Raw genomic sequence first — 26996 nt, forward strand, 5'->3', positions numbered from 1 at the left:
TTTTTAATGCATCAAAGGCCCTTCTGATAAGCTAGAATTATACAAATTTGGCTATTACACAGAGTACACCAAAAAGTCCTTAGCAACCTTGATTTTTGTTGTCCATCTTACCCAGCCATGCACATGTGTATCCACAGGATACACATTTTGTATCACTTGATACACAGGATACACTAATTGTGTCTGGGCTTACATTAAACTCTTCTCATGGCTTTGGTGGAACAAAGGGGAAGCAGTGAGAGAGAGTCTTGCCCTATGCACATATCCAAAGAGTACAAAGCCTTGTTCCTCCTGCTCTATGACTAAACAGGCTATACTTCATAAAGGGATAAAGAGGCAGTGACTTTTACCATCTGAAATCTGAGTTCTTGCTTTCATTTCCCCTTGCCCACAATTTTTTCCTATTCTAAAGCTCTTTTTCTTTTTCTGAATATGATGCTAAATGGCTCTCTCCCATCAATAAAGGATGCCAAAAATACTCTCTCTGGCCATGAAGCAATATGTGCTATCTACAAAAAGCGCCCCTAAACAGCTTGCTTGATTTTCTTCCTCCATTCCACTGTATCTCTGATAAGACTTACCAGTACATAACTTTAAATAAAATAAAATAAAATAAACACCTATTATCCAGATCCATGTCCCTCCCCAAGTCCAGTGACACTCCTTTTGCTTCACCTTTTCTTCCTCCCCACTGTTAACGATCAGAGATACTTCTGAAGAGTTTGTGTGCCCTTCCTCTCCTCCCTGCCCTAATCAGCACTGGCTACCATTGCTTCCGATATAGAAGCACAGGAACTCCTCAGACTAAAATGCCTGTATCTTTGGATCTTTATGGCAGGGTGCAACCCTCCTCTTCTTCTCTGTTTCTGCCATTACCACTCTAAGTAGCGGGAGGTGCTCTGCCTGTGGTAAGCAGATGCACTAAGCGTGGGTCTTTGATGCAGCAGCAGGAGCAATTACCACCCGTGTCTGTCTCCTTCCTGCTCACTAGGAGATGTTTTGATTTTTATTTTTTTTCTTTTGCTTTACGAAGGATCCCCTCTGATTTCATTGATGAGAGACAGTAAAAGAGCTGGGTCCTAGTAATTAATGAGCAGGCACTCTTGGAGACGCATCTCTGTGCTCATCTGGAACAAACTGATCACGGAAATGTGCTGGTGGAAATAAGCAGCGGGCCACTCAAGCAGCCAGTACAACGCACGGACAGCTTTTCAGTTCAGAGCATGGTGTTGATGTCTTCCTTTTCCATGCTATCACATCCGACAACAATCGCACCGGTGTCTGGGAGATGGGATCCTCAGAGCTCTGGAGCAGAAACTCCTCTAAAAACCCTGAGGATCCGTGAAATCCGAGTCATTTCCAAAGCACAGCTCGGCTCACGCTCACCTCCCGTACAGTTCACCACGTTTTATTCCTAGTCTCATCTTCCTCGAACTATATAATCACAGAGGGCACGGTTTTGTCACGATCCCTGACTCATCAGTGCCATACCCTGCCCTGGTTCTTAGCCCCCTCACTCCGTGTCGCCAGGTTCTCTCCCCACGCCGTTCACTGCTGATGCTCTGGGGAAGGGAGCGCTTTAAACCCCTTTTCTATCAAGTGCCACCGCAGCTTAGCAGGGAAGGGGAAACCTGCTGGTGCTCCCCCCGCTGCCTGTGCCCTACGGTCCCCGCTCCGCTCCCAGCGGGAGGCGGCCGCCGCGGGGTGCTGCCCGCTCCCTCCGGGGACTTTTTGGGGTGCCGAGGAGGGGGGCAAGCCCCACCTTCCCCCCTCCCCTTGCCATCCCCGCCGCCGCAGGCCCCTCCTCCCCGTCCCGCCCGCCGCACACATGTGCCTGCACCCAGCGGCAGGGCGCGCCGTCGGGGCGGGCGGAATCCGCCGCCACCGCCTCCCCGGCACCGCCCGCACCGCACCGCCACCGGCATCGCCACCGCCGCCGGTCTGGGCACCGCCACCGCCTCGCACCATGGCCGTCGCTTACCTGCTGGGCAACGGCTCGGCGCCGCTCCTGGCCGGCGCCCTGGAGGACCCGTTCGTCGCCAACGCCTCGGCTGCCGCCTGCCGCCCCTCGACGCCCCCCTGCGCGGTCGTTCCGCCGGGTTCCTGGGGGAACGGCTCGGCGGCGGCGGGCTGGAACCGTTCCGAGCCCTGCGGCGGAGCCAACGGCAGCGCGGGGGGCGGCGGGCCCTGCGCGCCCGCGGGCGGGGGGCCCTCGGTGGTCACGGCCATCGCCATCATGGCCCTGTACTCCGTGGTGTGCGTCGTGGGGCTCTTCGGCAACTTCTTGGTCATGTATGTCATCGTCAGGTGGGTGCTGCCCGTCCCGGCCCGCCGCCGCCGTCGAGGAGGGGGACAGGGGTCGCGCTGGGGCGGCGGAGGGGAGGGAAGGGGAAGGGGGCTATGGGGAAGGGGCCAGGGAGGGAGAAAAACCGGGAGGAGGAAACTTGCGACGGGGCGGCGGGACTGGGGGCCCGCTCGGGAAGCGCCGCGCTGCGAGGAGATGCTCTGCGGCCCCGCCGTGCTGCGGCACCGCTGCTCTCTGCCCGGCCGGGTCTGAAGTTTGCACCTCTGCGCCAGGCAGGGAGGGTTTTAGGGCTTGTGGTCGCTGCGTGTGAGGATGCGCTCACAGACAGGCGCTGCACATCCCCGCGGCTGACCCCAGACCAAAGGCAGGAGCAAAATACAAATGGCTTCGCGGCTGAACGCCTCTCGCAGCCAGGATGTACAGATCCTCTCCCCCAAGTGTTGCTGTGCATGTTTATATCCGTATGTATCTGTATGTGCGTGTATAGCTCTGTGCGTGTGCACGTGTGTAAGTACGCGGGGGTCGCGGCCGCTGCCAGCAGCCCAGGCTCCCAGCTGCGTTGTCGCATGTCGCGACTTTCTCCCCCGCAAGCTGCGGCCGCGCTCTACAAGGTCATTCGCAAGCGCGTCTTCCACGCGTGACAAATCTCATTCCCGTAAATCGTAAAAATAAATAAATAAATAAATGAGGGGTGGGCGGGGGGCTCCTTTGGTTGCCCGGGGTCGGGGCGGTTTACGTGGAGGAATACTGCCACCTCCTGGAGCGGCGGGGCGGGACGGGACGGGACCAGCGTTTGCCCGTGGGAACCGAGGCACGCAGCCCGCCGAGCTCCGCGGGAGCTGCTGGAGGGTGCCCCCGGGGTGCGCTCCCTCCTCGTCCCGGGACTCCAGTCTCGCCGGCTCCGGGAAGCAGCCCGTTTCCCTTCGAGCAGTGCCGAGGGGTCGGGGTAGCAGGCGGGCGGCGGGCAGCAGGCAGCAGGAGCCCCGCAGGCACCGGGAGGCTCCGTACCGGGCTTGCTGGAGGCAGCGCTGGCCATAAAAAGCCGGAGCTAATGAGGGTGCAGCGGCGTGGTGGGGGATGCTCCGTTCTGCATGTGGCATCGTGTCTTGGGGATGTCACTGCAAAGCCTGTGCAGCTCATAAACCTAATGGGAGCACGCGTTGATTGCATCAGTGGCTCAAAGTAAAACTATATTTTGGAGGTTATGTTTTAGATAGGCAGAGCTGGGAAGTTCTACTGGCGTGTGGTTTTGGTCAACCAGAGATTCAAGCTCTCTCTGGACACTGTACGAAGGTATGGCTGCAGAAGTGCTTCTGAATAGGACCATGGCTGCAATTGTCTGAGCAAGTGTTGAATGCATTCCTCTGGGAGAAAAAGCAGACGCACAATATAACAGAGCCAGGATGGTTGTCAGCAGAGCATATGCTACAGGTCGTCCCTGGTGTTATGTATTAATAAGAGGCATAACCTGTTCTAGGTTCATATTTCTTACATTAATTAATTCAATTACACTTACACTACAAAGCTAAAATGAACAAGGCACCTACATTTAGCTTTCTATCTTAGGAGAGCATCCTTCCCAGAGATTATAGCTTAAAAACAAAAGCCAGAAGTAATAGGAAAAGACAAAAAATGTGTTTTCATTTTACAGAGGAAAACACAAATCAGTTAAATGACTTCCCCAAAACCACCCAGGAATTCTGTGGCAAAGGCAGGACTGAATCCAGGTCTCCTGTGCTATCACAAGAACAGTTTTCCATATGACAGAGTTCCTTCCAGGTTAATACCATACACTTGTTTACCAATCAGGGATGAAAAAGAGCTTACATGTTATGGCTGAATAGGATCTGTGGTTTAAGCATCACAAAATGCCTTTCCTTTCTGTGCTTCTGTATAGGTCTAGTATACCTGAGCTGCAGTATTTTGATTTATTTCTTGTTGAAAGCTATACTACCATGACAGCATTTGCAGTCATATTAAATGTGCGTATGAAATGATGAGCTTATGTGCTCACAGTTGTGTATCCTTAGATCCAGCCAAGGATAGGAGGCAAAGCTTTTACTGAACTGCAATTGACATAACACAAAGCTCCCCTTCTTTATCTACTTTTCACACCATGCCTGCTCAAGAAGAAGGAGGTTTTGAAGTTTGTATTAATTTTAAGAAGAATTAATACTACTAGAAAGAAGATTTTAAAGTGATACTGGTACCTAGTTTACCTTGAAAACCCTAAGAGTTGGTAGGTAAATTGTTAGATTTTTGAAACTCTGTCCTTATTCACCTCTCAGATTCCAGCCCCAGTGAAAGCAGCAGTGACTTCCTTTTTAGAGTGCTGCATGTTAATATGATGTTTAGCTTTTTTAGAAATATGTTTTGGAATAACTATAATGTTATTCTTATAAACAGATGACCCTAAAATTCCATCCAGTCATTCCAGCTCTTCCACGTGAAGCAGACCCATGGGCTTGGCTGAAGCCATGCAAGTGCTTGCCTGATGTGGAATTGATGTCATTATCAATCCACAGTGACATTGGCTTTGTATACCTCTTTCTTTATAAATAATGCAATATCAACCACCCCCCTTATTCTTCCAAATGCTTTCTTTTCAGCTGAATATTTTCCTCCTTGAATTAATATTTACAGCATGTTAGATCTGCAGTGTGTGAAGCTGAACCCTGTGTTACTAACACTGAGCTGTTCCCTTTGTGAAGTATAAAATATGTCTGCTGAGTGACAGCGATAATAGTCAGGTTTTACTGCCAGCTATGAATTTCCAATAGTCTGAAAAATCTGTAGATAATTTTTATTATCTATTTTCCGTATGTGTTTTATGTAAGTGTGAATTACTGATATGAACACAGTGTAGTTATGGCATTTCAACAACAAATGCTACTTCTAGCTGCTGCAGAGTACAACAAGACAGTACACAATTAGTACTATGTGGTATTGAATTAATTTGCACAGTAATCTATAGACTTTTCCTGCTTTCTAGTCAAGTCAGTGGGATATTAGTCACACATCAGAGTGAGAAGAATGTGCCCTGTGATTAAGGCCGCATGCACAATGCTGGAAAGCTGTGAGATCATTGCTGAATATCTTTGGCATCGCCAGTCTGGAAGACTGGAGGAGCTCTCTCTGAGGCCCCAGCACTCCACCATGTGAAGTGCCCCGAGAGGACTGTGATTCCATCAGTAGCTGCTGGTGCCACTCAAGTCAAGAGTGATGCCTTGATTGCTTTGCTATTAATATTGTCACATATCATAAACAAAGGAGCCTGAGGTACTCTGTGGTCCTTCACAGGAGGAGAGAAATGTCTTGTTTCATTAGAGTAAATGATTACTCTGGTTAAAAAAATAAAAATGAAAATAAATAAATATTAAAATAGGGAAAGAAACCCTCTCTGAAGCAAAGGGCTTTTGGGCTTTTTACATTTCTCAAACCAATGTCTTAACAATGTTTTGAAAAAAAAAAAAAAAAAAAAAAAGCTGTGACTGAAACATCATCTGATTTGGAAAGACTACACCATACTGAAAGATCTGTTTACTACAACCTGGCCTCACTCAAGCTTCAGGAAAAGTATTTTACTAAGAAGGGAATTTGGGGTGAAATTCCAATTGTAGGAAGAATTGATGTCTCCAGAGGAATAAGTATTATCACACATGTGTAAAGAATGGGAAAACTGAGGCATTTACAAAGAGGTTATAGCATTTGAAGTGGAAAGTCAGATTAGAGAAATAAGCTGAAAGTGATCTCAAGCTTGAAAGAGGCTGAAATGAAGACAATTTCTCTAAAAAACTGGAGTTCTTCTTTGCAAGGCAACATGGAGTTATAGATGCAGCGTGAAAGAAGGCCCACAGCAGGTCTTGGAGCAGCACAGATCAGGGAATTTAGACACCAAGAAATCCATAAAATTCATTATTTTCTTTCCTGCCCACAGTCACGTGCACATCTCTGCATTTGGGTGGCATTGTGTATGCTAATACGGTCAGCTGCCTAAAAATAAATTTCTCCACCTCTTTGATAAGTGTTCTTACCAGCAGCCTTAACCAGTAATGTCAATTATGAGTTTATGGTGCTCACCAGCACAAGTCAGAGAAGATCTGGGGACAGGACTGAAGGAGCCTGCCCAGTCAGGAACAGCACAGAAGCTGAGTTAAATGAGAGGTGCAGTGAGAGGCTGACCCTTAGCATCCTGAATTACAGAAAGGCAGGTGTCTCTGCACACTGTTTGCAGTAGAAGTTTACCAGCCTTTGCTAATGGGTAAATGTTTGACTAGTGAGGTGCTCCCCTCCCTCCCCCAGGATCAAGGGAAGCAGATAGGTAAAACACCACAGATACCTTTGTATTCTCATTTTGTTTAAATTATATTGATAGGACCATGGTCAAAGACCTCTGTATGGCCGCAGTCTCCCTGAGGAGCGGGAGGCAAGTGTGGGATGCTGTCAAGCAGCTTCTCCAGACCTGATGTCATTGCAGGTGCCTGGCACCTGGCCCCAGCCAGTTCTCACCCATGGGACATGGGGCTGCCCCCACAGGGGAGGTCCCCACACTCGGCCAGCAGCTGCCCCCTGGGCAGAAGTGGGCAGAAAACTTCCCCTCTCTTTCAATTCCTCTTGGAAAAACTGTTATGGTCCTGCTGCATTTTCTGGAGTATTGTTTTGATGGTGGCCTGCAGGAAAAAATAATGTTAAACACTTCCACAATGTTTTTACTTTCCTTGTAAAAAACAGTCTAATATTACTGACTTTTCATGCAACTAGATGAAAAGATGACATACTTACAAATATCTCAAACAAAACATTATGTATGTTTCAGTATCATTCTAACTTAATGACCTCTTTTCCAGCCATAGCCTGTAGCTGGTGTGTAGACAAAGAGTAGAAGAAATAGCAGCATCGCTGTTTGATACTCCTTCTAACAGTTTGTTACACTGTGGACAGACTTTCTGAGCTGCAGTTTGCATCAGCATGTTTTTCAACATCTTTCTGTGAACATTTCGCTTTTTTTTTTCTTTCTTTTTCTGTGAACATTTCCATGCAGCAATCCTAAATAAAACAGAATCTAAAATAAGGTTGGAAATAAACTGTCACAAATATTACCACTTTTCAACAAAGCTGTTTTGAAACAATCATTTTCTAAAGTAAAATCATTTTCTAGAGATCCTCATTAATGGGCACTTTCAAAAAACTATTTTCATTAGGATTCCAAGTGAAAATAAGTTTTTACTCCTTGACAATTATCTTCAAAACACAAATCAATTCATTACAACTATATCTTAGAAAAACCTGTAAGCAAATATTTAGTGAATTGCTATTAGGCTTATCTCAAAGTTCTTCTCATAATCATCTTTGCCTATACCATGGAACTTGTCTTTATTGATGTATTAATGGCGATGCTATCATTATCTTTCAAAGACCCTGCTCCCCTTTGGAAGTTGGATTTTAAGGGTATTCACTAGCAAGGAGTTCCACAGCTTAGCCTGTGTTAAAAAGCATTCTCATTCATCTGTTTAATGATAAACACTTTTAAATTTTATTCATATTTCCCTTTGAATTTGCATGATGAAAAAAAGTAAAGATGACAGACTATAGCTACTCAAGTAACTGTGAAGAACATGAAATAGCATGTTTTTTCCACCTTCTCACTGAGAAGTGTTCAATTATCGGCTATAAGATCTTGTACCTCAGATCAGGAATAAAACTTCAAAGCAAAGCTGTTTGTGTAGGATGGGGTGTCTCCTCCTCATTGTATGGTACAGAGCAATCCCAGCATAACAGGAGTCTCATTTTTGAAGCGGAGCAAGGAGCAGCAGTTAAGGTGCCTTTTCCTATTCTCCCCTTGCTCAGTGCTGACCTCCAGCCCTGGGATCTGCTGCCTCTATAGAAAAATTATCCGGGAAGCCAGTTTCACAAATCCTTCTCCTAAAATGATAGACTCAGTGCCTCCGTCAGAGCTCCAGTTTCAGGTGCAATCTCATCCTTGTCACATGGGACCAAATCCATTATTCCTTGTACTTTTCATGTGGTCTTCTCAAAACACATAGTCTTGCTCCCTCTGTCGTGTCTTTCCGCACCATTTCCAGCTTTCCCCATTACTCTCACTTCACAGGTACATCTTCCTGCAGCTTTACCATCTCTTCAGCCTTTGTCTCACCTCTGCTACTCCTTTCCAGATCACACTCAACACCTTTACAAGAAAATCCTAATTTCTTGCACACAAGAGACTGTATACACATCTGTGTATATAGATACACACTGTGTATCTATATACATACACACTGTGTATCTACACACATCTGTGTATCTATATACACACTGTATATATACACATCTCTGTATATTCACGATGATAGCCTTTTACCAGGGAGGATAACCACTACTGTTCCTCATCAGTCTTTTGTGGATCTCATATCCACTAGCAGTAAAACTACCTTCAAAAGCTTCCCTGCCAGCTTATGTGCCAAGCAGGGGATGTCTCATGTACAGTCCTCACATGAGGAGATAAGAACACAAACCAGGAGGAGGGAACCAGCACCTGGAAGATCTCTTCTCTTCTGAAAACAGGCAAAATAGCTGTTAACTTGTTCTTCGTATAAAAATGTCACCTCAGTTATTGTTGATGTAGTCAGTGGTTTCACTCCCAATCACACTTCCCTGAATGCACAGGGGAGAATGTTAAGTTAAAGATGCTGACAGTTTTCCTTTGCAAGTCTTCCTGGCAAAGCAAAAAACTTCAGCAATAAGCACCCGCTGCCTGATAATGGCAATATATTGGAGTTATTGTTTTTAACACCATTGATTTATTTCTCAGAGATGTGTTACACATCTGTACAACTGTGAAAGCAACAGCCATTACTGACAACCCATACGTGCTTCAATGCCAGGCACACAGAAACTGAGCTAAAGGTGGCTTAACAAACAGACCAGAATAAGTCCTCGAATAATTTGGGGATAATGTTTCCTTCTTTTTACTAGGCTGAGGGGAAGGGTTCAGTGTACTAGCAGTTGACTGTATGGGAATTGGAGCATACATGTTGCTGTCATTTCTTTTTATTATTAAATAGCTGTTGGTGGTGTCTGGGAAAAGAAAAATAAATTAGGGTAATAGGAGTTATAAGACATTGCAACATCTTGAATGTTTGCCTGGCAAGTTGATGTGAACATATATATAAAGACCTGCCCTTAGCTGGCTCCAGGGATATTTTGCATATACATGTAATTAAAAAGGCATGAAAATAATGAGAGAAATATGGTAATAAAATAGTTACCTGTTGGCTACTGTGGAGTTTGTGTTTTCTGTCTGGATTAATCTCCCTGCTAGTTAATCCTTACATTTAGACCTGAAGGGAAAGGACCAGCCTTCCCCTGCAAAGCAGCTATTTGCATTACACTGAGTAAGGTTGCAAGTGAGGACAGAAGGGCACTGTTTTTTCCCCTGGGAAGAAACGAAGCTTACTAATTCAAACCAAACAGCAGAAAGAGGAACACAATATGATCCCTCTCAGTAGAGAAAAAAAAAAAAAAAAAAAAAGGAGGAAAAGCAGCAAGAGAATTTTAGCCCAAAGCCCAACACATTATTGTAATTAATTGAAAACAGGATGAGTCAGATGCCCTCAGGACTCTCTGTTATTGGCACAACAAAATTCCTGAAAAGACCAGCGATGGAGTCTGAAGAAAGTGGTGTCTGCCTCAGAGGCTTTCATTTATCTCTCCCTGTCCCAAAGCTGAGGCCTGATTGAAGTTGCTAATTGGTTCAGAGTACAGGACAAGAGGATCTGAGCAGATGCTTCTCCATGAAAAGTGATGTGCTCTGTTTCCTTCTCCTAACTGGGCTGTATAAGCAAATGCCACGAAGTGGTGGGTCTGCACATGCCTTTATACAACTAGACACAGGGAAAGGGTAAGCTCGGAAGTCAAAGATGGGAAGATAGCCTGGGAAGTAAACCTTGGTGAAATTCTGGATTCGGTTCACTTTTGCTATGGAAAAGAATAAAGTGAAAAAGAGACTTGGCAGTGGGAAAACAAAGGATGAGGGAGAAAAGAGGTAGCATCTTAAGCAGTTGTATGTCCTCCATTCAGATCCACATTGAGCACATACCTTGAGGCTCCTTTAGCAAACATGCATCCTCTTGCTTGTGTATGAGGAAGTTAGAGAACAGCTTCTCTGGGATTCTGTGGTTGGATTCCCCAGGATGCTGTGCTGCATTCCCCACCAAGTACATCAAATAACTATGTCCTTCAGTGTTAGGCCTAGCACGCTCCCTTAGTATATGTCATGCCTTGGCACCTGAAGTGATGCCTGGTATTTGTATGAATTTTTCATGATTCTAATTAAACCACCAACAGAGACTTCACAACCCCAAAGCTCAGTTAGGTTTTGCTCTCTTGCAGTCGTGTAAAATCTGAGAGAGAAGCAAGATTAATTATATCTTTAGGCAACAGATAACTTCATGGTGCCCTATATTCACCAACAGAGTTCAGCATTTGCACTCTGATTTCCTTCACAGCAGTGACTGGCAAAGCTTGAACAGAAGCAAACAACTGTTGTCTGTCTTAATGGCAGTACATTTTGTTCCCTTACCCAGTTTTTGCCCCCAAACTCAGGATCAGTGCAGGAAGTAAGCAAATGTGCAGAATTTCACTTTAATTAAGCATGACCATTTTCTGCTATAATGTTGTACCTGCTGGAGTTGGCTTTGTTTTCTGTTTGTTGTTTGTGTGCTTTCCCGGAGGGATTGTTATTTTTTAATTACATCCATGTGTGTAATCTCCTATGGGGAACATAAATCAAAAGGACGAGTTGATTGTTAACCACAGTATGTCACCTCCAATCCAGATGGCGTGACTGCATAATAACATGTAAGGCTTGTACATAAATTTATATTGCTTGTACATAGAGCTTGAGTTTAATGGCTTTACAGCATAAGTATTCTGGAGTATTCATGAGCAGAAGAATCAAAGACCAAGTCTTTAAGCTGATGAAACCATGTGCTCCCAGGCAGATAGATTAGACTCGTACAGAACATATATTACTTTCAAAGCTTTCAAAGCTTTAATCAGTAGCAGCCTCCTACAACACCACAGCTGTAACTGAGATACTGAGCAGGTCTTTAGCTTCGTAGAAAGAGACCCACCACAATGCAAAGAAAGGAAAAGGACAATTAGAAAGGATCATAAATGATTAGGAATCATTTAATTCTATTACTTGAGACCAAAGGTACTTTTCAGGATGTGGCCTAGCAGAGAGACATTATTTCAGTGTCAAACATGCTCACTGGATTGTTAGAAAGAAGAAAGGATTGTCTAGTCCAGGCTAAACCTTTGTCAGAACTTTAAGGGCTCCATAAAAATTGAATATGCCTCATATCTTAGGAAAGCACACACAAACACACACAATAAATAAATAAATAAATAAATCCTTTCCTACTTTTTTTTTTGGATTGCATGTACAAGATGTACCAGAACAGCCATGAAAATAAATGTTCATTTAAATTGGTTCAACTAGGCATGCTTCACATGTTTTAATCTTCCCACCCAAGGAGACCTCAACAAATCTAATGCATGCACATAATGTTTCTTCATTTGTTTAACAAGCCATTTATGCAGGAAGAACATGAATTTGAGCACTAACCTAATCTCCAGCATCAACAAGAGTTATGTGAGGTTGTCTGAATGCAAGACCTAATTGCTGTCTGTTGTTTCTTTGAGCAGCCAAGCAAGTTTCCCAAATGGCTGCTTTCTGCAATGAATTTTTTCTAATTAAGCAATTTTTTCATGTATTTTACATTTTACTTAAACACAGATCAGCTGAAGCAGCCTTTGTCTCCAAATTAGCATTCTATGGACAAAAGCTTGTATGACTTTGTGTTGCTGAAAGTAGTTGTTACCAATCTACCATCAGCCATTCTATCTGCTAAGTGCAAAAGACCGTTTCTGCCTTTCTCCTCACTGTTGCTCTTCAGATAGGAGCTTTCAAATGAATTTGTAATGACATACATACATTACTATACTCATCAGGCTAAACACGGACCACGTCTCTGGTTTCTTTGCATCAGACAATGGTACAAAAATGGTGTAAGACTGATGTGTTATAAAAGGGCTGAAGGGTCTGGAGGAAGGTATATTTCAACAACCCACATCAATGTAAATGGTTTGTTCATTGGACAAGACTCAAGTGCCAGTCTATCAGCTGTGTCTATTAGGCTTAGAAAAAGCATGCTATGAACTACTTTTTCTTTCTTTCTTTCTCTTTCTTTCTTTCTTTCTTTCTTTCTTTTTCTTTCTTTCTTTCTTTCCTTCCTTCCTTCCTTCCTTCCTTCCTTCCTTCCTTCCTTCCTTCCTTCCTTCCTTCCTTCCTTTCTTCCTTTCTTTCTTCCTTTCTTCCTTTCTTTCTTTCTTTCTTTCTTTCTTTCTTTCTTTCTTTCTTTCTTTCTCTTTCTTTCTTTCTTTCTCTCTCTCTCTCTCTCTTTCTCTCTTTCTCTCTTTCTCTCTTTCTCTCTTTCTTTCTGAGAGAATGTATGTTATTCATGTTATTTGCTCTTTACTTTTGAGCCATTGAGACTTAAAACATTTTTTAAAATATTTAGAGGTGATCACCTGGAGACTTCCCTGTTGAAGCAGACCACAAACAGAGCTGTGGCACACATCTCACAGAAAGAGAGAGATGCACAGGCATGAACACATCTCTTTCTTCTTGCATGTCAGGAATGTGGATGGCAAGGTGCTCATTTTCCCTGTTCAAGGTGCTATTACACTTTGTACAATGGAAGCAGGGTCTATCTAGATTAGTTTGATGAAGCTTTTGTTTGGTTTTCAAACTACAGTTGGCCCATGGCCTACCAGTTGAAAGCTTTTATTTATCCTGGAGTGCTAGAAGCTTAGAGGCTATTTCAGTAGGATTCAATGGGTTTTCCTTACAGCTTTTGCTTATTCCAAGCAAATCCCAGTGGAGTGGATCTCTACATCTCAAATCTTCAAGTGTATTTTAAATCTTTGCTGGATAGAACAAAGATAAAAGCAAGACAGTGCTGCCTACGGAATTAGACAGACTTAAAGTTGTGAACCTGATCTATCATCTCCTAATATCAACAAAAAACATTGTATAAAAAATGATATTTTATGGTACAAAACCTGCCATGAGGAGATAGAAGAAGCATAATAGTGGGTGTCAGTATTATAATGAACATAATTAAATTGAACATTTATCCATAGCACTGTTGAGCTAAATGTTCACCAAAATGTTGAATCATCATGTTACTGTATTAATATTTCACTTCAGAGCTGTGAAAATAAAAGTAATGTTGCCCAAAGCCAACTTCTGTCCTCACTTGCAACCTTACTCATGTAATGCAAAACTTAATGTAGTTAGTGTTTCAGATGCTGAACTTCCAATCTAATTTAAATACCAGCATTCACATTTTCCGGGGCTTGCCTTTAAGACTTTTTCTTTACACATTTGTTTGGTTTAAGATTCTTTAATGGCCTTGAATGAAAGTGTGAAAACAATATCTGTTAAAAGATCACATTTATAAACACAATGCTTTCGGCATTATAAGACAGCTCTACAGATAGCCTGTGACTTTAATTACATATGAAATCCAGTCCCTCTGAAGTATAGCAATTTGATCACATACACGTGTATGTCTGGATAATGGAACTCATGATGATGTGCTGCTTCTTCAAATAGGTAGACTTAAGGATACCTTAAGAAAACATATAATAACAGCTAAGATCAAGGCTTTGGAGAGCTCCATTTTGAGGACTGTTATTTTTCATGCTGTTAAAAATCTATTTTAATCAATTCTTTCAGTATTTATTCGTTCATATAAAAATACAATTCTGGGGACACTGATAATCTACTTATTTGGAGAAATACACCTTTAACAAAATGTGCTTTTTAGAAATAAGCTCTTTATAAAATCTCTAAATATTCAGTACAGAGAAATACTCAAATCCCATAGAAATCACTGAAAGGAATATTGTGAATTTCAGTAGGCTTTTGTTGATTAAGCAATTGTGGAAGTAAATACTTTCTGTCACCGCAAAAGCTTGGATTCCTTTCTTTGTAAGAAAACAGTGATTAGAAACAAAAAGATTACGGAGTACATCAAGCAGAATCTTTCATTAATAGCCTACAGAGACCATTACATGAAATAATGGAAAGTCCAAGAACTTTTAGGCTTAAACCAACAATGAAAACAAGATACCAAAACCAAAAATTGTGTCGTATTTAAGTGGAATAAGGTCCATGATAGTGTCAGTGAAGAGATGTTATTCCATTTATTCAGAGTTTTTCTCTACCCATCCTCTGGCGTGCTAATCTGAAAATCACTTACCTTTTTACATGATTTATTTTTTTTGCTGTGTCAAGCACTGCCTTTAAAGCATAAAAATATTTTAAATTACTGATAAAAAAATCATTATAATAAGCTGATGATTATGATGTTCTTTTTGGACAGAACTACACCAGAATCATGTGTGATAGCAGCAGCACAGAGGAACATACCTAAGCTTGTTTTCTTCTCCAGCCATAAAGACAGGGCAATCACCTCAGAGTTGAGTATGAGCCAGCAGCCTGGATGAGAGCACAGGGTCTGCATTGCATTTTCTCATCCCCAGAGAGTTCAGAGCCATGGCCCCTCCACTGCTTTTGCTGCCAGAGCCAATCAGTCTGGAGAAAGCTGTGAATGCCTTCACACATTGCCATTAAACATCCAGGTTTGCTCTCTGGACACAGAGTTAGCTAATCTTGGATCTGTTGTCAGACCCGTAGAGAAGACATTAATCTTTGATAAGAAGCAAGAAGTATAGCAAATAAAGGACATAGTACAACTTCCTCTTCCAAAACTACTGCTGCACTTTGTTGGATAAATGGAGGGCTTCCCTAAGAAAAGTTTTTAGAGTGCTTTAATTTCAGAGTATAGATTTTATTTAAAACTTGGAAATATCATACTTAGATCATATTTCTCAAGACAGAAGTCAAGTAAGAGACTGGATCTACTGAAAAATATTCCAGCAGAACATCCTAGCTTGACATTAAGGTTGTTAGGAGCTCCTCCTGCACAGTGCCATGAAATGAGAGAACAAAGACAGTATGAACTTGTTCAGATGTTCATCAGAATAATTATCTTGGTGCATTCAGTAAGAAGTCTGCATTCCTCCAGACCAAAAAAGTTCCAAATGTGTGCCCCCGCATGGCCCTGCCACTGGTTCTTTGCAACTTACTCATGATCTGAATAGATCAGAGGAAAAACAAGAAAAAATAAACCATGAAACACTATATTTTGCACTTTGTCTTCCCCAGTAAGTTGCCCCAAAATCTTTTTTAAAGTACTGTTCCACTTGCAAACCATTCAATAAATTATAAAATGTCTGATCATATACTGTGCTTGTTACTTCACAGGATCACAGGAGGGTTTCATCAAAGGAGCAAGCCATCTGACCCCCCAAAAGCCAGATGGCCCCAATGCCTAGTAACCTCAGCAGCAGTCAGGGCAGTAGGACAGACTAGCCAGGAACAGGACTTGGAGTGAAACATTCATTGTGCCACTGCAAAAGTATAACTATAAATACATATTAAAAAAAAAAAAGGGGGGGGGGGGGGCTATTCACATGACACAATGAATTGAAACTGTAAAGTGCTCTTGGAAAAAAATGATGAAGTGACAGAAGAATTTGAATTCTACTTTTAGCAATGCAAACACAAATTAAAACATATAAAACTCCCTCTGCTCTGATGTGGTTGAAGCATGACAAATTTAAAATTCAGAAAGTGGATTTTGTGTAGTTAGTGTCACACAGACTTAGCAGGAAAGTGGTGCCAAGTAGCTTGAAGTCCCTCCTGCTGCAATAGGCACTGTGGAGCAGAGCAGAGTATACATTCCTACTTCAAGCAACAAGGCTACAGCATCCACACAGGGCTGATGGTTTTATTGATATGTTTAATTCATATGGTCAATAGGTTCTGTCTTCTTGATCAGTTGGAATAACATCTGTCTAATTTGTATAGGACACTGAAATCAGTAAAACAATGTAGTATCCATGATAACAAATTATTTTAAAATTTTATAATTACAAGCAGGTAAGAAAGTCTTAAAGCAAAAGCATGAATTTTCAGATGTAGTGGGTTTAATAATTACACTAATTTTTCAGGTACTTATTCCCTAAGGAATTACATCATTACTATTCCACAACCTAGAAATGCTTTCTCCATTTTATAGACCACAGTTCTGATACTTGGCATGGCATCAGAAGATACATAAAATCTATCCATTTAATATAGCATCCAGTATTAGAAAATAAGTACCAGCTTATTTCTTGGTACTTTAGCCATCATAATATTGTTTCTTCTACAAGTGTCCTTTTTCTCTGCACAAGTTAAATTAATGTTTTTTATTCTTTCTTACAGCTGTCAGCTAATGTCTGACTGAATTGCAAACATTGTTGTAGATAAACCATAGCAAGATTATTTGGTTAAAAAGTGAAGAGAAGAAGAGTTTATATTTGATTGCATCTAACATGTTATTTCACAGAAGTTTCTTATAGGTGGTACTCTAGCCTCAGTTTTGTTTAACACTACTAGTTGTGGTCATTTACATTCTTTGCTGATTTTTTTTTTCTAGGTACACAAAAATGAAGACTGCCACCAATATCTATATTTTCAATCTTGCATTGGCAGATGCATTAGCAACAAGTACTCTGCCATTCCAGAGCGTGAATTATTTGATGGGAACATGGCCATTTGGTACAATCCTTTGTAAGATTGTTATATCCATAGACTACTACAATATGTTCACCAGTATCTTTACGCTCTGCACCATGAGTGTGGATCGCTATGTAGCTGTCTGCCACCCAGTTAAGGCCCTTGATTTTCGTACCCCCAGAAATGCCAAAATAGTTAATGTCTGCAACTGGATTCTTTCTTCTGCCATTGGCCTGCCAGTTATGTTCATGGCAACTACTAAATACAGGCACGGTAAGTCTTGTTTTCATTCCTAAATCAAATATTTCAGTGTTTAAACTCCTTTCTGCATTCTTTCTTTTTGTTGTCGAGACATTGAACTAACCCTCAAGCTGTATGAAACAGGTGTTAGTGCAAATAGCCATCTTGAAAAAATTTTGCAGCTGGATCTTCTTGACCAGAGACAGCTCTGCATGTGATCAGTCTTTGACAACCAGCAGCTCCAGCAGGATCCATGTGAGTCCTGCTGCCCTAGACAGCCCTGTAGTGTCTGAAAAAGCATTTGTGCCTACCTTCAGTTACAGGGGAATATACACTCTGTTAAAGCACAGGAGCCCATGCTTTACCCCAGATGTTCCCACTGAAGTTGCTGGTCTTCATTTTCTACCTCATCTAGCAGGACATGGTACAGAACTGAGAGCACATTCTGGATCGCTGGTGCTCAGTGGTGTCCTTCAAGTGACAACATCTCAACATAAATCAAAAGTACTCCAAAGTGCACAGTTACCATGTGTCATGTCATCCGCTTCCCCTTTGCCTTGAAATGTCCAAACTTGCAGCAGATACAGTGCTAAAATCATCTTATTTTTACCAGGTTTTATATTAAAAGTGAAGATGAGCCAGTTTGAACATTTATGACAATTCAATTTTTCTTGTTAAATATGTGCAGAATTCCAAGCAATATGATGCAAAGGAGAATGTTACTTTTTGCTTTTATTTTTCTAACTAAAGCTTCATACATATTTTGCAGCGCTGTGTCCTACCAATGTTTGTGCCAATAACAGTCACCGATTGCTTTGTTTTAGCCATTTATATAGTAAATCTTCATGTATTTGCTCATGATATTTAACAAAAAAAAAAAAAATGAAAGGTTTAAAGGAAAGCAAATGCCAAACTGACCAGTCTGTTCTTCTATACTCTTTTCTTTTACCTCTAGGCTCTATTGACTGCACACTTAAGTTCTCCCACCCTGCTTGGTACTGGGAGAACCTCTTGAAAATCTGTGTGTTCATCTTTGCCTTCATCATGCCAGTCCTGATCATTACTGTGTGCTATGGGCTGATGATTTTACGCCTGAAGAGTGTTCGCATGTTATCTGGCTCCAAGGAGAAGGACAGGAACCTGCGGAGAATCACAAGGATGGTTCTTGTAGTGGTGGCAGTGTTTATCGTCTGCTGGACTCCCATCCACATTTATGTCATTGTTAAAGCCTTGGTCAACATCCCAGAAACTACTTTCCAGACTGTCTCCTGGCACTTCTGTATTGCCCTAGGGTACACAAATAGTTGCCTTAATCCAGTCCTGTATGCATTTCTAGATGAGAATTTCAAAAGGTGTTTCAGAGAGTTCTGCATCCCCACCTCCTCAACCATTGAGCAGCAAAACTCCACCCGAGTCCGACAAAACACTCGTGACCATGCTTCCACTGCCAACACGGTGGACAGGACTAACCATCAGGTATGACTAGCAGTGGAGATGTCATCTCTGGATCCAGGCCACCCGCTTGGAGATGACATGTATTCCGAAGTTACAGTTTATACTGATTTGTAGCTATTTGAACATCTAAACACCTTCAGGGCTACATTTGAAGCTGGTGTATTCACACACAGAGACCCCAGTCCTGCATGGTGCTAGTTGTTCTGTACTCTAGTTGATGCCCAAAAGCTGAGGGCTTTCAAAGGTACCTTGCATGATAGGGTCCAGCGTGCATGTGTATACACAACACCCAAAACAGAGTGTTTTCATTTGCAGCGGGTTTACAATAGGTGACTGATTTAGAACCGGTTAGAGAATAATCAAAGATTTCTCTATTCTGTCTGTTGAGGGAGACAAGGTTGGGCCAATATACATGTCTCTCTCCTACCATTTCATCAGTGAACTGAAAAGAGGTGAAACTGCATGTATGCTTTCTGATTGATGTAATAGAAGGCCCTGCTTCTCCTGGAAGACATACTAGAAGTAGACTAAGGTCATCTGCATGCAGTTCTTGTACCAGATCAAAATCTGTGTTGGCTAGTGTGGGTTTTGATAGCTAGATATATAAGCATATATGTATACATATATAAGCATACATGTATACACACACATTTAAGGAGTATTGTGCCATTTTGCCACTTATGGTATACAGATTAGGAATTTTATGGCACAGCAGATACCAGGATAAAGAAAAAAAAATCATTTTTGTTACATATTTTAAATCCACGTTCCTGTGATTATTCCTGAGAGTTTCCAAACCACATAGCTCAGTGAACATCAAGCAAAACACAAAGACAAATCTTAACATTCTAGCCTAACAAGTGTTAGAAAAGGTTTGAATCTTCTCTGGAACTCATTAAAGAGTAGAAAGAAAGGCAGGAACCTAGTTCATTCCTTGCCACGTCATCTTTCATTGGAACATCAGCAATATCCTTAGTTTGCTCCTTCATGAGCTTCTCACTGCTGCCCCTTCACCCACAAGCTAGCTGCCTTCTCAAGGTCAGGAGAATTGGCTTCTTTTGAAAGAAATAGCTTACCTGTCACACAGGCAATCAGGAAGCCCAGATCAGAATATTACCTTATCCCCACAAAGTAAATGCACCAGAAAGAGAGGAAAGAGCAAGCAGAAGGGAGATGAGGAAGGTTTATTGAGCATCAGCAGCTGGTGATGGCATTTACCAGAACATGATTTGTACTTGCCAAGTTGCAGGCTGAGAAATCAGTTAGCATCTGCTCAGTCTTACCCACACTTCAGTGGTGGAGCAGAACTGGCAAACTTGGCATAGACACATACATATATGTATGTATGTATATACGTGTAGTATTCACTATGTGTAGCAAAAATTTAATAGATGGATTCAGCTCTCACTAATGCTTTTGCAACCCTCAGTGGAGTCAATTTTGTGCATGTGTCTTGACAACAGGGTTGTATCTTTATCTAGTTCATGTCCAACTTTTTCAGCTTTTGACAGTGCAGTGTGTATAAACACATTGTCTACATTTACTTATACTTCTTTAAATTAATTTTTGGAACCGTAGCCTTCTAAAGTTCTACCCTTAGTAGAGATTACTGTGGTACCACCTAGAGTCTGACTGATATAAAATCTATTTCATGGACACTGAGCAAACACAGAACAGAAGATGATCCTTCCCACAAAGATCTTTCAACCTAAACCAACAAGGGAGAGAGCTAGTTGAGGCAGGGATAGATTTGCGCTTTATAATGGAAGTAAGAATGGAAGTAAGGAGCAAGCTAATCACATAGTTGGAGACTTTGTGTTAGTTTCCTTCAGGGGATAGTGGTGGAATTAGTTAAGAAGAGATAAAGCACAGGTAAAGAGAAGTGACAGGGAAGATGCTGAAGAGAAAGACAGGTGACAGGAAGAATGCAGAGGAGAAAGAACATCAGGAATAAGGTCAGAGTGAAGAAGCAAGGGAGAAAATTGAAGCAAAAAGCCAATATGCATGCAACAAAAGAGATGTGTTCATGTGTTCAGACCTGTAAGAAATTGTGTGACTATGCAGCTTTCAATACTTCTGTAACTCTTCCTAGCAGCTAGCTAGCATGTTTCCCCCAGGCTAGGGAGAAGAAGACATCACCTGGAAAATCGTGTCCTCATAGATGTGTGGACATGTCTGTTTGCATGGTCTGGTATTTGAGAGAATCTGAAGTGCTCATAAATGGGCCCAATTTCACTTCCCTCACCATCATTGCAGCAGTCCTTGCTTGAGCAGCTGTTGCCTCTGGTTTATTTCTGCTAGATGTGCCTGATGGAGGCTGACCTGAACCTTCTGACTGCTGTACTCCCTGGAGAGCAGCACACCAGCTAGTTGAAGCAGTCCTTTTCACCCTCCGCAGAGGCTATGAAATACATTCACACCAAGCCATGTTCAAACCAGAATATTAAACTTAATTTACTTGTTTTCTTATTCAAGAAGCTTTTCTGTAAAAGACATTTTTGGTGTCTCTTACTATCCAAATGACAGAAAGGTTGTAGGACTAATCTACTCTGGAAAGGTTTTCTGGGTAGTACTTACAAATGTAGCATATTTATTTTAGACAGAGAAAGTCCTAGGGTGAATCCATCTTTTGTTCTCAGAAAACAACAACAAAACACTTTGATCAAACACTTGCTGAACTTTGTAAATTCTATTCACAGGGTATTCTTTTCACAGGTAAGTGAAAAGTTTCTGTACAGGCAAGTCTAGCCAGTATATCTGTATTGATCTAAGTATACTGACAAGCTCTTTCTTGTATAGTCAGGGCCTTGGAGAGCATTTGGTACGAATCCTAATTGTGCAGTGTATAGTGCTCAGCACAGCTCAAGTTATTTTCATAGAAACAGATGTTCTACAAGTTTTTGTTTGTTTGTTTTTTCCCCAAGTGAGACTTCTTACTCCTGCTAAAGTTAATGAGAGCTGCAAGCACTCAACTGCCTCACACTCTTGAAGCACTTACAATAAGCACTCGCTTGTGGGAACAACAACTGTGTTTTCTATGAGTGCAAAACAACAGATACAAATGTTCATATTATTCTGAGTTAAGATACTGTCATTTGGCCTCCGTTATGGCTCTTTGACACTACCAAAAAGCTCTTCTTGGTTAAGAATGTGTTTATTGTTTTATCAACATTTAGGAAAAGTGCAAAACAAGTTCTGACCTCCCCCAGAAATGAAACATTGATGGTGTGAGCATTTATGAAAAATAGTACATGTCCAGTAGAGCAACATATTTCTGAGGGAGAAAATACAGTGGCTAGTCAGGCATGCAGAATCTGGAATTTTAAGAATGAGATGCTTCACATCTGTGGGGGATGTATCCCAGGTTACTCAGCTAACGCCTGTGTCAGAACATTCAGGTTGCATTTTTTCAGGGTGAGCTTAGAGGTTCAACTCACTTTAATTTTCAGGGAAGCATGTGCAATCTTTCAAGTGCATTTGCATGAAATGTTAAAACAAGAAAATAGGAATGATAGAACACTGGAAAAAATCTTGCAGAACAGAACTGCTTACTTTTCTCTGCATGACCCAATATTAGTTGGAAATGCTAATAAAAGGACTGAATATTAGCTTTTGCAAATGTCTGAATTGTTTTGATGTCATTGATACTAACCTGGTTCATAACAAAGACCCTAACAAATTTTGAAATGGCTTTTACTTCAGATGCACAGAGAATCTCTGGTAGATTTTAAAAAGTCTTGAACATTTGCATTGACATGGGACCCTTGTGAATCTTCTAGGTAGCATAGAAAATAATGTGCTTGCTAGACAATTTCATTAAAGGCAGCAACTATAAACAATGCTATGAGCATTGAAACTAATTAGATGCGTTTGAAATTAATTAGATGCATTGTAAGGTTGTTTGTGTTTGTGGCATTTCTTGAACTGTGAATTAGAAAAAATGGAGACAAAAACATTTCACTTTTTCCACAAGAAATTAGAAAAAGAAAGTTCACTGTTTAAAAAAATAAAATAAAATAAAAATAAAAGAAAGGAAAAAAAAAATAAACTGTATTCAATGTATCCAATCCACAAAAGAACAATAGAATATCCCAAGTTTGAATGAAGGGACCCACAAGGATCATTGACTCCAACTCCTACCTCCACACAAGACCACAGGACTACCTAAAAATTAAACCACATGACTGAGACTATTTTTCAAATGTTTTCTGAACTGAAATTTCTATTAATTAAATTCAGAAGTGAATATAAACTTCAAAATTAATTTCTGGATCTAGACTTCTCCAAAAGACAGGGATATTCAAATTTTGAATCAGGTCAATTTTTACAAAAAGTTGCTGAGGAGGAGCATTTCCAATACAAAATACAGAAAATCCCTAAATATAGCATGTTGACTTGAAGGAGCATTTGAGTTATGCTTTGGGCTTGGAAAAATTCATCTCCAGTCAGAAGTCCTAACAGATGCAACTGCAGAAAGCTCCAGGAATGCAATCCAGTTAGAAAATGCACCTTCTCCCCACCCCAAAATCCTTGCCCATGTGTAACATGTTCTCCTCATTTGTGTCCATCAGGGTTCATCTGTGACTTTGCTTTCCATACCATAAACACTTCAATGACAGTGAATTTTCAACATGTTCTGGTTGCTGAGAAGTAAAACAGGTTGCAGACTTTCAGGACATGATGTGTCTTAGGCAGATTTACCTGACCATTTCTGTAGTGCTATCATGCCTGTATGTTAACAGGACTTGATGTGGATACCACGGATGCCCAGAGCAGGCGGATGGTTGGGTTTGTTTGCTGATGTAACTCCATCTCTCACAAAATGCAAACTGGATCTTTAAATTCAAATCCAGAAGTTCCTCAATTTACTAGTGTGAACACAGAAAATATACTAATAGGCATGTAAAATACCAACTTACCTGCGGTTGCTACAGAAATAATACAGGGAGGGAGTGAATTCCTTCCCTATGAGTGAAATTCATTGAGGGTTCCCCTCTAGAAAGAAAACAACCGACTTTCTATGAAATAGACTAATTCAAATACAACAGCACTGCCGATCTAATGTTTTTGCTGTCATTAAAACTCAGACACAAAACTTTTCTCATCATTTACTCTGCTTTTGTTGCTTTATGACAAAGGCATATCCATATCCTTGCCTTGCGGACTGGGCTACCAGTTCAGCTTTACAGGGCAGGTCAGTAGCTGCAAATCATAAGTTAATTATTCTTAAAAAAGAACAAGAAACACACACACATGCAAACTGGTGGGAGGGCAGAAATCAAGTAACTGCTCATTGTGTTTGCAATTTCTTTCCTTTCAGTTGGAACTCCAAGAAGCTGAAACCACCCCACTGCCGTGACAGGGTCTCCTGCCGCATAGCTCTCAAAGCAATTACAAACCAGTGCCACAGTGTTTCTGTGCAGTATGCTATGGGAAGGTGTAAGACAAACTTTCCCTCAAAATAAGTAAATAAATAAATAATAAGAAAATAGAAATTAAAAAAAAAAAAAAAAAAAAAAAAACCTACAGAGGAAAGTGCCTGCTTTTCCAGTCTGTCAAAAACTGCTTCTGCAGCACTCCTGCATTGCACATAACAGAAGCATGAAACTAAATGGTAAGCAGAGCCAAGAGATACAGGGGCTTTCCAATCTTCAGTGTTCAAAACAGTCATGTTAACCAGGAATACATATGTTAGTCTAAAGCGAAACTACTGTATCTGTGGCTGACGTGCTCTGACAAGTTACATGGTGTTAAACAGATTGGAGACAAAAATTAAAAGGACAGACTACTATAATTTGAAAAGTGAAGGGGAGTTTATAACAACAGGAAATAATGGAAAATGGAGTTGTAATACTGTTGGGTACTCAATTTACATTTAAAATTTCTTTGTAGAGATGTTTTCTGTGCAGGTTATTTGTGTGGTGACGTTTCACAAGATCATCTAGAATAACACATTGGCAAGTCAAGAGGTTTTCTCTTACAAGGATTGCATGTTCCACAGCTTCAAAGGGAAAATATTTCTTTCAGTGCTCATTTAAAGAAAATAAAACAAGCCCCTAAGTTTCACCTTCCTCCTCTATTTCTCACATAAGAACTAGACTTTTACAATGAAAACCATGAAGTGTCAGTTCTTCTGAAATAAATGAATAAATGGAAGTATTCCATACTGTTATTGATTGTAGCATGATCCCTGATCCCCAAAATAGCATTGACTCTATAAGTTCCAGTATGAACAGATGCACAGCTATAAGCTTGTCAGGGCTGGCACAGGCAGCTGATAAATTCTCTTTCATCTAGTTTCTCAAACTTCAACTGCCCTGTCAGCAACATCTCAAATTTGGAAGTCAGCAACAGTCCCTGTGTGAAGTGTTTGGAAGAGTAAACACATTAGATCCACTTTAAAATATATACATATTAATTAAAAAAATAAAAAATAAAAAATAAGTTACATTTTGATAAAAATCTATTTTTTTTCTTAACCAAACACATATGTTTGCTTTTCTAACTAAGGCAGTACAGTCCGCATCTCCATTTTGTATTAGCTACTAAAACACATTAAGATTTATGAAAGAAACATTGTACCAAAGTAAATGCCATCTTAACTGTTTTCTAGTATGAAAAATAGAAATATCTGTGTAGATAATTGTGGTGCAATGGTATTTTCTAGCCATTGTTTGTTACTTGCTTTGTAAATAAATCATCAGCTAACTGGGGGTAATGGGGAGAATACTTTGATGAATATAAGCATATTCTAAAATACAACTGTATGGAATGGGGTTGCTGTTTTGTTTTGTTTTTCTTTTTATTTCTGCAGCAAAAGTGTATTTCTTATTTTTATTATTCAAATCTGTGTAACAGAATATGCTTTTAGTGTGAAATATTTTGTTTCTGCCATGGACTGTGTAATAAAGATTGAAGGCCAAACCCTTTCAAGTTGTAAATTGAAGTAATGCTACTGGAGTTTCATCAATGTGTTGCAGCTCAATATGTAGCCATTTATAGAAGCAGAATATGAAACCAGGCATAGCAGAAGTGCCTTTTTTATTATTATTTTTCTGTTGAAAATCACACTGTGCTGTGAGAGGAATTTAATATTTAATTTTATATTAGTCTAGCAAGATCTCTTCATAGCCATCATTGAAGTTTAAACCAGAGTTGTCATAATCTTAAGAAAGAGCATTTTCATCTAGTTTTTTAAGGTATGAGAGAGAGTTTTCACTCAGAAAAACTGGGCATGCTCCTTTGCACTACACAGCAGTGTTATTTAGCTATCAAGAAGAACATAAACTACACCAGAAATGGAAGCAAATTAGCATCGTCCAAAGTCATTGCAGTCTGACTGGTTCTGAGCAGTCTGCCATGCTCACATACAGCAAACTGAAATGCATTGACTGACTATTGGAAAAGCCTTAACTGGTAAATCAGGAAGAGAGATAAGTTTAATTAAACCTAAGCTCATAGTTTAGTGGCTAGTTCAAACTACATTAGCTGTCACAGACTTAACATAATGAATTGAAGCCATTGTTTCTTCTGTATTTGGAATGTAATGAAGCTCACTGGTAAAATCGTATGACTCAATAACAGCCTAATATTTTCAAAGATATTTTAGGTTTCTACAGTCCAATAATTAATTGAGCAACCTGACTGTAAATATTTTTAGCAGTACTAATGTTGTTGTAGGCGTAATGGTCTAAGGATATGAGGAAGCAAATTTTATTAGCAGAGCATTAGCAAAAATAAGTTAAATCTCTTGTTTTATTTTATTTTGTTTTTGTTTTCCAAAAGGCATGAATGTCATTGGGAGTGCTGTGGAGTAAGTAGCATATTACACAAGTTCATACACAATGTATCTTCACTGTGATCCTTAAATAAAAAAAAAAAAAAAATGTTTGTGTTTCCTGTATATTTGCACATACTATATTCAAAACACAGTACACATTGGTCAACATGTCATGCCCTATTTTAATAGTTCAGCTTTTAGAAAATGCTCTGTAGTGCACCAATGCCAACACATCACCTTGAAGGTTCATGGATTAATTTTCTGACTGCGTTAAGTACTTGTTATGTTTTATTTTAAAAAAAGGGACATTCAGATAGGTTGTATTTTTTGGTGGTGGTGGTTGTGGTTTTTGTTGTTGTTGTTTTGGTGGTGGTTTTGTTCACTTGTTTATTTTTGTTTGTTTTTTAATAAAAGGCATATGGTCAGAATTCTGTTTTGACATAAACTGTGTACATCCCTCTTATGCTGAGAGGCTCAGCTCCAGGAGCCAGCTGGTGCAGGAGCCTGGCTCCAGT

At 40.7% G+C, this 26996-nt stretch overlaps 1 protein-coding gene across 2 annotated transcripts; it reads left to right on the forward strand.

The window, feature by feature from the left end:
* Window positions 1-1823: 1823 nt before the first annotated feature.
* Window positions 1824-26587, forward strand: OPRM1 (opioid receptor mu 1). Of its 2 annotated transcripts, none has more exons than XM_035321994.1 (4): window positions 1824-2307; window positions 16927-17279; window positions 18202-18722; window positions 24022-26587. In XM_035321994.1, exons 1-4 carry the CDS (start codon window positions 1829-1831, stop codon window positions 24058-24060), a joined length of 1392 nt encoding a protein of 463 aa, XP_035177885.1. In that variant the 5' UTR covers window positions 1824-1828; the 3' UTR covers window positions 24061-26587. The 2 variants fall into 2 exon arrangements, with proteins under 2 accessions (XP_035177885.1, XP_035177886.1); XM_035321995.1 differs by lacking the exon at window positions 1824-2307 and adding an exon at window positions 12905-13025.
* Window positions 26588-26996: the final 409 nt, after the last annotated feature.

Source organism: Oxyura jamaicensis, chromosome 3, assembly GCF_011077185.1.
Source record: "Oxyura jamaicensis isolate SHBP4307 breed ruddy duck chromosome 3, BPBGC_Ojam_1.0, whole genome shotgun sequence".
NCBI classification, from domain to species: domain Eukaryota; kingdom Metazoa; phylum Chordata; class Aves; order Anseriformes; family Anatidae; genus Oxyura; species Oxyura jamaicensis.

What these genes read in the sequence shown, in the direction of transcription:
- OPRM1 (XM_035321994.1), top strand. Translation starts at nt 1,829, where the DNA reads ATGTGCCTGCACCCAGCGGCAGGGCGCGCCGTCGGGGCGGGCGGAATC. An exon ending in AACTACTAAATACAGGCACG is followed by an intron (nt 17,280 to 18,201) that starts GTAAGTCTTGTT and finishes TTTTACCTCTAG; the next exon opens with GCTCTATTGACTGCACACTT. An exon ending in TGGACAGGACTAACCATCAG is followed by an intron (nt 18,723 to 24,021) that starts GTATGACTAGCA and finishes CTTTCCTTTCAG; the next exon opens with TTGGAACTCCAAGAAGCTGA.